Raw genomic sequence first — 12,578 nt, forward strand, 5'->3', positions numbered from 1 at the left:
AGTCCTGTACCTACATACATATACCAAGGCTTTTTCCCCCTTACAAGGGAGGTAGCCAAAAAGGAAAAGGCATAAAATCACTTCCACCCATTCCATCCCTGAATACACTCCACACCCCTCCACCCTCCCTCTTATCTTAGCACCTCCTGGATGACGGGTCATCCCTGCACCTTGTCCACTGCCCTGGGTCAGAAGCAGTGTCGCAAGACCTGACACCGTAAATTACCTAACTCAAGAGATGGTGTGTGACAAATTATCTTCTTATATTTCAACTTCCCATAAACTCTATTGTCTACTCATACTTGTAACTTATAACCCTCATTCCACACACATTATACTAGATTATGTGTTAAGAACAATAGTGAAATATGTGGGACAACATTTCTTTTATTACCCTGAAGTGAATAATACACAGGCCATGTGGCAAGAATGAATCAAGAAAGGAATCCATACCAAATTTTGAACAGGAGAGTTGTAAGAAAGAGATCACTGGGAAGACCTGAATACAGAAGGAATAACGACATTACACAAGATGTCAAACAACTTGTGGAAAACCCAGAGCAACAGCAGGAAATTGCCGACAACAGAGATTGATAGAGGGGCTTGGTAAAGGCACTCATGGGACTTCAGGCCCAAGTACCACAGGTGTGAACGAGTGAGTGATATATGTTTATAGAATATATACAAAAAAATATACGAGCCTGATGCTTACCATTAGCAAGATGCTGTGAGGAACAATCAACCCAGTTGTACTCATTGGCGAGTGTGACTAGTTCAAACTGATTCAAGGCAAGCTCAAAGTTCCAGGTATATGGCACAAAATGAAACAGGTCAGGACTTGCTCTTGAAGACCAATCCTCAATCATGTCTGCGGCAAAAGTCATACAAAAACGCTAGAAATATGCCATTGTCATAAAACATAAAGTAATCATCACTATACACATTCACTCCATACCCTGGAAGAACTCCTTGTGTGCATAGAGGAAATGGTATGTGGCTTTGCTCCCAATGAGTTTCATGTCCCAAGTCTGGTGATGATTCCAATTTCGTGGATAGTGAATAGCAATATTGTAATCTAAGGTTTCCGCCTCTATCAGACCACGGTACTGAAAATACAAGAAAATATAACTTATCTACATATTCCACCCCTTCTTCATCTACCCAAAAGGAGAGCACTTGTCATATACAGTAGGATAAATCTAGTTTATCAAGAAAACGTACCGGAAGACTGGTGGATGCATCAACGTGAAGAAGCTGTCCATTGATGGTGGTTACATATCCAGAACTTGTGGTTATCCATGGTAGAGTCATTTCGAAATATGAGCCTCGCTTTACATTCATGTGAACAGCATTTGTTTCATGGTCCTGACCAAAAAATATATATATATATATATATATATATATATATATATATATATATATACAGTCGTGAGGTACGACTGTATATATATATATATATATATATATATATATATATATAAATTATATAAAATGAAATAGAATAAATAAATTATATCTATCTTTATACCAAGGGCTTTTCCCCCTTATACGGGAGGTAGCCAAGTCAAAAATCACATACCCAGTCCCTCCTATTCCACTCCCATCCACTACTCTTTGTTTCTCACTCGACTCCTTGTGGATGAGGGAGAGCGGGAGGGGTGGTGAATGAGAGTGGAGTGGGTGGGGATGAAATGGATGGAAGTGGAATTATGCCTTTTGACTTTGGCTACCCCTCTTGTAAGGGGGAAAAAGCCCTGGGGATATGTATGTACATATTCCATGTCTCCCCAGCACCAACATTTAACTTCACTATTCTCACTCCTATTTAACAGTCCTTCAAAAGAAAGACAAGAGGAAATAGGTAGGAAAGAAAAAAAATACAATCACTCAATATGTGACAAACTTTAAGTACCTTTGAAAAGAGAATGTCAATTGTGGCTTCATTTAAGATGCTGAGACGAATGTCAAACTGCTGAACAGCTCGCACTTCCCCAGCAATTTGTGGCTTAGTAATCTGTATAAAAAATCAATATGACACCCAAACATTAGCTTCTGTAAAAGCAAAGCATTATTACATAGATCAGCTTACATACCAGACTAACAAATAATTAATAATACAACATTAATACCTGCCTGTAGTAGACCTCAACAGTCAAAGATGACATGTAAATATCATATGCATATTGCGATAATCAGCCAATATAAAGTAATACAAGACCGAGTTTACAATTTCTTAGGAATAATTAAAGCCTTTGCACATAAAAAAATTCTAACTGAAAGTATTTTATGTAGCAATCTGGCTACATGAAAAAATATACAAAATGTTAAGCATAAAAATCCAACTACAATGATTACAGGTTTATAATAATTTTAAAAAATCTACCTGCATCTTTTGATAATCTTGAGGATAGAAGAATCGGAAGAGTTGTTCACGTTGGCGATCAGCCCATGGTCCGTAACTGAAATTGGTGCCCTTCTCACACTTGATAACCAAACTCCATATGGGAGCCGGGGCAGTCACCACATCACCATTCGGGAGTTCCATTGTCTATAGAAGAAAAAAATTATAATGATGATATGGTTTAACGTCACAAACTCCCCCCTATCGGAAGGCTAGGACGGTGCCCCTCAAGGAGGAATTTGTAGCGTGGAATTTAATGAACCATGCCCTTGGTTCAGCTTTGCCGGTGGCAGGATTCGAACCACCATCCCCTCAACCTTCGCCGCAAGTAACGACGCCCTAACCCACTCAGCCATACATACATATACCCTTATAAGGGAGGTAGCCAAAAACAAAGGCATAAAAACCACTCCCACCCATTCCATCCCCATCACACTCCACTCCCCTCCACCCTCTTCCCTCCCTCTTATCTTGGCATCCCCTGGATGACGGGTCATCCCTGCATCCATCATCCAGGAGGTGCAACAGTTCTGATTTGTGTGCAGCAAGGTGCAGTGCTGTTAGAGGCACGTAATCCAAGATTAAATTAAATAACATGTACACATGGAAGCACAATAATAAAGGATCGGAGGAGGGATTGAGGAAGTTGGTGGCAGAGTTTGGGAGAGTATGTGATAGAAGAAAGCTAAAGATAAATGTGGGTAAAAGTAAGGTGATGAGATGTACAAGGGGTGAAAGTGGCAGTAGACTGGAAGTGAGTATTAAGGGAGAGCGACTGGAGAAGTGGATAGTTTTAGATACTTGGGTGCAAATGTGGCAGGAAAAGGTGGAGTGAAGGTGGAGGTAGAATGTAGATTGAGAGAAGCGAGTAAATGCCTTGGTGGATTAAAGAGTGTAATGAGGAATAGACATTTGGGAATGGATGCTAAGAGGAGACTGTATGAAGGAGTGATTGTGCCAACAGCACTGTATGGGGCAGAAACATGGAACATAAGAGAGGAAGAGAGAAGGAGTTTGAATGTGTTTGAGATGAGGTGTCTGAGAAGTATGATGGGGGTTACTAAGCTAGATAGAGTGAGAAATGAGGAGGTGAGGAGGAGAACAGGGGTGGAAAGGGAGTTGGGAGATAGGGTTGATGAAAGAATATTAGGATGGTTTGGACACATGGAAAGAATGAGTGAAGAAAGACTAGTAAAAGAGGTGTGAAAGGCAGATGTGGAGGGAGTGAACATGAGGGGACGTCCTAGGATGAGGTGGATGGATGGGGTGAGGTGGGCTTTGGGGAAGAGGGGAATGTCTGTTGAGGAAGGACGGGAGAGGACAGAAGACAGGGGTGAATGGAGAATGGTTGTATATGGATGAGGTTGTGATGCATGAGGTGGAATGGGTGGGGGATGGGGGGTGAGATAGTATGTTTGAGCAAAATTTGACGCAGCCTGAAGGGATTTCTCCCCGTCTTCTCCTTCTATGCAATGGGGGGACGGAAAGGGGGGGTCGCCGATTTAATAAAGCGGCCTTGCTGTGGATGTGCTGTGTCTTGCGACACTGCTTCTGACCCAGGGCAGTGGACAAGGTGCAGGGATGACCCGTCATCCAGGAGGTGCTAAGATAAGAGGGAGGGTGGAGGGGTAAGGAGTGTATTCAGGGATGGAATGGGTGGGAATGATTTTATGCCTTTTCCTTTTTGGCTACTTCCCTTGTAAGGGGGAAAAAGCCTTGGTATATGTATGTATGAAGTATGACTATTCATACTGTCTTGGATTATGAACTGATGAGAAAATTACAAAGGATTACAAAGGCGGAGCATGCCGGCAGGAGACCTTTTGGTCCATACCTAGGTTGGATGCAGAAAAAAGTGTAATAATGATAAATAAATAAAAGTAAAATAAAGAAAAATTATAATAATATAAATAATAATAAATAAAATAAATAAATGCATAGGTATGGTTGATAAGCAATCAGATAAATAGTAAATAATAGTCAACTGACAGATAACTAATAATAAATAAAAATCAAGCAAATAATAATAATAAACAAACAAACTATAACAAACAAATAAACAAATGAATGTGACTGTTGAAAGGAGGGTATGCCAGGTCATCATCATCTACCAACTGAAGTTAAATAGAGGAGGAGAAATAATAATGTGTTGCCTTAGGTTTCACTGAAAAGAAACCTGCAGCATCACCGTGAAACCTGAGTTATCATTAAGAGAAATCAGTCTCCAATCATGAATGAATGTTGTATGACTGGTCTGTTGCGACATCACTTGGCTCCCATAGGGAAGCAAGTAAGTTATATATACTGTACATTTCAACTGTGTCTTGCTGCACTGCTTCTGACCCAGGCAGTGGGCAGGAGACAGGGATGACCCTTCATCCACAAGTGGTTAAGATAAGAGAGAAACAAGGGTGGTGGACAAGAGTGGAATGGGTGGAAGTGGGAGTGTGCCTTTGACTTGTCTACCACCCTAATGAGATGGAAGAGGACCTTGGTATATATATATAGATAGATATATTAACACCCACAAAGTCTAACAGCAAAAATACACTTTCCAACTCACCTGTGGCTGGTCTGGTACAAGGCCTGGTTGGTCCATATAATAATAGAAGTTGACAACACTTGAACTGAGGACAACAAAACCCTCGCCCATATAGCGTGGAGGGTCATCTACAACACCAGTATATTTTGGACTAGGAGCAAGGATGACCTAAGAGAAAAAAATTATTCCCTGGTTAGAAACATACATTTGTGTTCAAAAGCCTTAATCTAACTAAGAGTGTCACATGCAGACTGTTTAATATTGGCTGTGTTGGAAATCAATTATTGCTTTGTGATCTGAGTATGCATGTTTGTATAGATGTGTTATTAGTGTAGGTGGTATGTTATTGATGTTTGAGAAGTATATCGCTGATATGTATATTCTTTTGTTGTATTCAGTTTGGTTGAAAACTGAGGGTTTTTTCATAGAACTGTATGCTTATCATTATTAAAATCATGAGATATCTATTAAAATGCATCAACACAAACTGAAATAATTAACAAAAATTTCCAGTCAATTCCCATTAAGAAAAATGAATTTTTGATGAAAAGGGAGAAAATGAGAATGATAAATTAAAAGAAACTGATGTGGTTGTGAAAGTATATAGATCAATCAATCCATTGTCTCAATTCTCTCTTGCACACTACACGTATATTTCTACATCCATTTTGACACTTCCTTCCCTCAGACACTGAACTGTCTTACCAACCTCTCCACTACAATTGCTACACCTTTTTGCAGACACTCCAGATGCCATTATACAATAGCATAACTCAACAACTAAATAAATAATTTCTTTCTGAGACAATTGGATTATATTGTATTGACTGAGAGGCCTAGAATGACATGCTTGGGGGTGACAACTCAAGAGTTATGTGGTTCAAATCTCCAAGAGATGGAGAATGATATCAATAAGAACAAATGGTTTTAACTCTTAAGCCTCTGACTTCCAATAAGGTTTACATGCTGAGCCACCTCAATGTGTGGGGAACAATTTAAATGTTGGAAATATTAAACAAAATACTTACTCTAAAGTTTTCAGCTTTTGCTACAATATGATGCATAAAGGAATCAAGGGAACAGGCAGCTGGCTTAGTTGTATATGTGCAGTCAGCTTTGTCCATTGTCAGAAGTAGAGTAGATGCTACATGGCGGTTTCCAAACACAAATCTTGCCTGTGATAGAAAGAGAAAATATTAAGTATCACAGGATATGCAGAATGCAGTAGCTAACCAGTGATGTTTTGGAGTATCAATGAAGCATAACAACATACATATACCAAAAGGCCTTTTCCTCTTTATAGGCAGGTGGCTGTGTCATAGCATGCACTTACCCTACACCCATCCAAAAACCCAGTCATTGTTCCTCCCATCTTAACACCTTGTGATTGAGGGGTCATCCCTGACCACCACCACAATACCCAGGTCAGATTGATTGATTGATTTATGAAATTTTTGGCTTGAAGGCCAAGCGTCAGAGCTGGTAGGCCATTCAGCGCATATCTATCATACACAAATAAATAAATTAACAAGTCAAATAAAACCGTAAAAGCAATGAGTACACTCGCAAAAATACACCAAAATAAGATACACACACAAGCAATCATATATACAATTTTAAATTTCATAAAACAAAGTGATGTCTTTTAAAAACTTTAAAACATTCTCCACATGAGCACCCTCCCCTAAAAAATACCCAGGTCAGAGGCAACGTAGCTAGACAAAAATTTAAATACATACAATTGGGTAAATATATGGTGAACTTACCATGTTGAGATCTACTTTTATTACAGGAATCAAATCTCTCCATGATTCCCAAAATGAATTATCTAGAGTCTTTGGCTGCTGTTGTTGCTGTTCATTTTGAGACTGATTCGGTCCTTCACCACCTTCATCACTTCCTTTTTTGTCTGCCTCACCAAACAGAACTGGCTCCAGTCCAAACAAGTTCTCAAGATTGGAATATAAATTACTGCGGTTGTAGACATGGAGTTCTGGTCCATTTAATTCTATCCACACTCGATGATCACAATGAGACATATCTGTATTAAATATTTCATTCTTAAAATTCATGACCTTCATAGCTCATGCATACAGCTACTACCATTAACAATTATACAGTATTTGATCTCCATAGTTGAGATAATTAAGTGTTAAATTGAGTTATCATTACTAATAAATAAACTTTGATATGTGTACAAATGCTCAATAAAACTGTAATCCTCTTTGATGTCATAAGGTAGATGTAAATTTTCAATTTCCATTTAACCATTCCCCTGCTACAAGAACCTAACTTCATCATACTGACCACAAATCCTTAGCTAAGACATCTTTAGCATCCTGTCATTTACATTATCCCCTTTTACCACTGCAAATAATAAATTCCTTTGCTACACTGACAGTGCATGGTCAGTTAGTCAATTGAGGGCATGCTCTCCCTGGTGTATGCTCCAACTGAATGACTGACAATGCACTATATTTTTGGCAGTTTTTGATAAGTAAGACTATTTGAACCTTAGCAGTAAATCCAACTTTATCTATAGACCGAGGGAGGCAAATACACACTAGTTTATTCTAATATTATTGATAATCAAGGTTTCTTACCATCAGATAGATTTTTCTTAAAGTACGGAAGCCAATAACGGAAGATAAGTAGTCCGTCAACGACACGAATGGTGTAATCTTCTGTCACATATACAATGTCTCGAAACATCACCTTGCCAGACAGCATTGTAAAGGAAAATGAACCTGAAAAGTTAACAAAAGATGTCAACTTATCAACTGCTCAATACAACCACCGAGAAATTATATAAAATTTGAAGTTTCTCAAAATGTTCTTTATACTCTTTTCTCTGCTTACCTATGGAGAGGTTGCCAGACTTAACTAATCTCCTGCAGATGGTGGTAAGTATGCATCCAGTGACACGAGAGTTGTATAAAACAACATAGATCATCCAGGCCATTGTCAACACTACTGACAGCAGAAGGTATAGGAAGCTGGAGTCCTGGAACATAAAGGAGAGATACATGAATGGAGACAGCAATATATTAATCATTTATTCATTCATCCATCATCATCCTCATCAGCATCATCACCACTGCCTTGAGTTTCAATAACTGGAAAACTGCAGCCCTACAGCAACTGACAATAGTCCTCAGGCCTTCGTACAGATCATTAAAAAAACAACTTTGGATTACCATCAGTTTTATATCAGCATGGGACAGTTTCTATGTTACTGGTTTATGGTAGTAAGAAGAAAATAGCATTGAACATTGGCAACTCTTCTTAAAAGTGGAGGAAATACAATTAAAGTTGACCGAAATCTTGGGCCTGATCCAGAAAATGAGTGTCACAACTCCAGGTAGAGAGGTGTTGATAGGTCTTGAAGATTGGTGACAGGGAGATGATTAAAAGTGATGTATGTCTTGCAGATCCACCACTTGTGTAGCCAGTGTTAGGAATACAGACACAAAATGGGTGAAAATAGAATTAAGTATACACATGAAACTACAATTACAATCAACTTTAACTTACAGAAGGGTCAAGGTTGGCAATTTCCTTGATGACCGAGTTGTTTGAGATGAGAGCCCCTTCCAGAGCCATTTTGACAAATTAAAGTTCAGAAAACACTGATAAATGTGGTGCTCTTCATCCTTTCTCCATATGTATTGGAAAAGCCTGCAAAGATAAATAAAGGGAAAATTAGTCTCTGAAATCAACAAATTTTCATCTTGCTTTGAGCTCCTACCAAAGACATATATAGGAAAGATAAAGATTTTGCGAGGCATTATCTCAACAGCTTTCACTAGATCCACATCAACAGATTATCCAACAATCCCTCTCTTGTAGTATAGTTATCAATCTTCAATAAAAACACAAGTTGGAAAAACATGACCTTACTTTCCTAAACCCAAAATGGTTATTTCCCATGATTTTTTCTCTTCTAAATATCTTGTTCATTAGTTTTTTGCTGTTCTCTCATATAATTCATCTATCATGCTTGTTGAAGACACAAGTGATGTGGTACTTCCTCGTTACCTCTATAAATTAACACCAAATTAGCTAATTTCCAATTACTTGGCACTTTCCTTTCTTTTAATGAATAAAAAACACTCATGTATGTGGCTGCTTCTGACATCTCATGAGTATCCATTAATGACCATGTCTCTTTGATGTAATACTATTCCGATGGATGCACTGGTTTTCACTAACTAATGGATATTTAAAATAAAACTTATGGGTAAATCTCCAGAAAATCACACCTAAGTGATACATCAATAGAAAATGAAATATAAATTTCGTAAATTATAATACATCAATGTAATATATGCTTTTATTGGTGAAAATCAACAACAAAATAAATTGCTAAAATTTATATTCTAGTGACAACTTGGATGTCTGCAAGCTTTGAAAAGACACTATGTTTGTTTGTGTTTGTTATCAAAGACAAATTAATGGAAGCCTAAGAAATTGGTCTAGTCTAGTCTAACTTACCTAACCTCCTATGGGGCATATATCAGACTAGACTAGACCAATCTATCTCACTTCCATTAGTTCATCTTCCACAACAAAATGTGGCATCTCGAAGCTCGCCGATGTCCAAGGTATCACTGATATATCACTTTTAGCAACTTTTTGTTATTGATTTCCACCAAGAAAAACTGATATTACACTGATTTATTTTAATTTACAAAATCAATATCTAATTCTTTATTGATATATTGCTTAGGTATGCACTTCTGGGGTAATACCTATTTACATTGTCTAATAGCTCCTAACCTAATATATACTAACCTAACCTAATGTAACCCGTCCATAGAAAAAAATAGATCTTTGAAATGCAAAAATGAAAGAAGTAAAAAATGTGTTTGTGTAATACTGGAATAGAACCAAAATATCAATATGTGTACTTCCAAGTCCCTCAATGCATTCCAATTTCCGCAAAAGTAAACTGTGAGGTACCTTGTCAAATATCTTCCCTAGATCCACTACACAAGTCCACCTTACCCTCTTGCTCTTGCCCACCAATAGACTATGTAAGAACTTACAAAGTTTAATACACATCATTTTCCATTTCTCAGGTAGTAGAAGCCCAATCACTTGTATAATTCAAGAGCAAACTCCTTACTGCTTTAGGGGATTACCTCTTCTGCTACATCTAAACTTAACATCTCACAAACATCCCACAATAAAAAAAAAGTTATCTAGAAAATACAGTAGCCATACACTCAAAGTAGCTTTCTATGCCAGATTCCCAAGAGACTATTATTAGGGATACACTATATCAGCTAATTCATTAAATAATTATGTCCTATTGTTGCACATTTGGGTGGAGTATCCCTAGTTGTCTTAGGCCATTTCCCTTCCTATGTGCAGTCAGTGGCTGCTAGAAGATTTTGGCCCCACCAAGTAAGCCAGGAAAGTAAAACTGAATTGTGTACATCTGACATGAAATAATTCTGGTATTCATGTAATTTATATTACATACATACATATACCAATGGCTTTTTCCTCCTTACATGGGAAGTAGCCAAAGGCAAAGGCATAAATCCACTCCCACCCATTTCATCCCCACATACTCCATTACCATTCACCACCCTTCTCTCCATCTTTTCTTGGCTCCTCCTGGATGATGGGTCATCCCTGCATCTGGCCCACTGCCTTGGGTCAGAAGCAATGTAGCAAGACACAACACATCCACAGCAAGGGTGCTTCATTTAATCGGCAACCCCCCCTCCACCCCCTCACGCAGAAAAAAGATGGGGAGAAATCCCTCTGGGCTGTGTCAAAATATCATTCACACATATTCCCTCACCACACCATCCCCCACCCATTCTTTTCCATGCATCAAAGCATCATCCATACATAACCATTCTTCACTCATACCTACCTTGTCTTCTCCCTTCCTTCCTCAAAAAACATTCCCCTCTTTCCCAATGCCCCTTTTACCCCATCCATCCATCTCATCCTTAGTTGCTTCCTTATGTTCACTCCCTACACCTCTGCTTTCCACACTTCTTTTCCTAATATTTCTTCATTCTTTCCATGTGTCCAAACCATCCCAATACTTTTTCATCAACCCTATCTCACAATTCCCTTTTCACGCTTACTCTCCTCCTCATTTCTCATTCTATCCATCCTAGTAGCCCTTACCACACTTCTCAGGCATTTCATCTCTAACACATTTAAACTCGAAACACAAATTATATTAATATATCCAAAATTATTAATGGACAATGCACATCTGGCATAAGTAAGGCCATTCCATTCTAGTAGTCAAGTAAATCAAATTAACATCTACAAAATAGATCACCTACAAAAATTTGTATATGGATTGAAGTGTTAATATATGCACATCTAAAGTCTAAAGAGCACAAAATAATAGCTGTGAATGACAGGTGTACTAGTATAATAATACCAGCAATATTTACAAAATCACGCCCATTTTTTGCCAATATTTATCTTACTACAAAAACCTAACTGTAGGCCTTAGACTACATAGAAAATAACTATAATGGCAATATTGTTGTCTTAAGGTGCCCCTAATTTAACATAATTATCAAAATACTGTCTAACCTTGTATATACTAAAATGTCATCATACAGTGAAAATCACATTGCATGCATCAGTTACAGTACAAAGAAAAGTCACTTCATGATTTATTTTTGGTCTGAAGACGAACCAGTTAAAATAATGTCAAAAGACGTTTATGTGCCTTAGTTACAACCAACAACTTTTTCTCAGGCTGTAATAACTAGACCAGATGAACACTCTACACTCCCCCCTTTCTTGGTCACTGACAAGTACTGTCGTAATATTGCAAAGTACACAAACCAAATGTGATATTTTGACAACTATCACAACGATATGATTTACTACAGCTAAAGACAACTGTAAGTCACTTCACATTATTGTAACATACACAACGGCACTGTCTAATTTACCTTGGGCCAACGAAATAGCAAGTGCTCAGCTGAACATAGTGCAAGCATCTGTCACTCTCCAGATCTCCCAAACAATTAACATTGATTTATTATCCTTCCATTGTTAAACAAATACTGTGCTCTCTGAGAGTGTACAATGCATTGTACATCCCCTAGTATGTGAAGAAAACGTCCAAGTATATTTGTCTGTCGTAAATTTTCGTTTTCTTTTTGTAAAGGAATTTACAGACTGTTTCTCAATGTTTTGGAGTACGGACAGTTGCGCACTGCTGCGCGCAGTGGAGTTACGTCAATTGCACTAGTGTCAGACTATTGCCAAGCTGTCTTATTGTATTGCTTAAAGTACTAATTGTAACCTAAGATATTAAGGGACTTGTTCATCTGTACATAATGGAAGAAAAAAATGCCACTAAATTATCACAGTGGAAATTGACATATTGTACTTTCATATTAGGAAATGTTCAATTGAAGAAATAAAGCAAGCAAAACTACATCTAATTTTAACATTCTTGTTTCACGCCTATCTAAAAGCACCCATTAATAATGCTGAAATCCACATGAACCAAGATGTGGAAAAAACGAAAACTCGTGCAATATTTAATAGAGTTATGTACTAGGTAAACGCACTTCCCATTAGAGCACAAATACAGAGGAAAATATTACTTGGGTATGCCCTCGAATAAGTGAATTA

The 12,578-nt window shown here is 37.9% G+C and overlaps 1 protein-coding gene across 15 annotated transcripts in view; it reads right to left on the reverse strand.

Annotated features, from left to right (window-relative positions):
• tweek (transmembrane protein KIAA1109 homolog tweek) overlaps window positions 1–12,162 on the reverse strand; it is a 101,975-nt gene extending 89,813 nt beyond the window's left edge. For all 15 annotated transcript variants that reach the window (XM_076210633.1, XM_076210642.1, XM_076210645.1 and 12 more), the window contains exons 1-12: window positions 11,888–12,162; window positions 8,478–8,621; window positions 7,803–7,947; window positions 7,547–7,690; window positions 6,710–6,984; window positions 5,972–6,118; window positions 4,965–5,111; window positions 2,384–2,548; window positions 1,913–2,014; window positions 1,222–1,365; window positions 956–1,106; window positions 713–868 (exon numbers count right to left, since the gene is read on the reverse strand). In XM_076210633.1, coding sequence (XP_076066748.1) covers window positions 713–868; window positions 956–1,106; window positions 1,222–1,365; window positions 1,913–2,014; window positions 2,384–2,548; window positions 4,965–5,111; window positions 5,972–6,118; window positions 6,710–6,984; window positions 7,547–7,690; window positions 7,803–7,947; window positions 8,478–8,546 — 1,645 coding nt within the window. In that variant the 5' untranslated portion in view covers window positions 8,547–8,621; window positions 11,888–12,162. The remainder of the gene's footprint in view (window positions 1–712; window positions 869–955; window positions 1,107–1,221; window positions 1,366–1,912; window positions 2,015–2,383; window positions 2,549–4,964; window positions 5,112–5,971; window positions 6,119–6,709; window positions 6,985–7,546; window positions 7,691–7,802; window positions 7,948–8,477; window positions 8,622–11,887) is intronic.
• Window positions 12,163–12,578: the final 416 nt, after the last annotated feature.

Source organism: Oratosquilla oratoria, chromosome 27, assembly GCF_046742065.1.
Source record: "Oratosquilla oratoria isolate Oo_2021 chromosome 27, ASM4674206v1, whole genome shotgun sequence".
NCBI lineage: Eukaryota > Metazoa > Arthropoda > Malacostraca > Stomatopoda > Squillidae > Oratosquilla > Oratosquilla oratoria.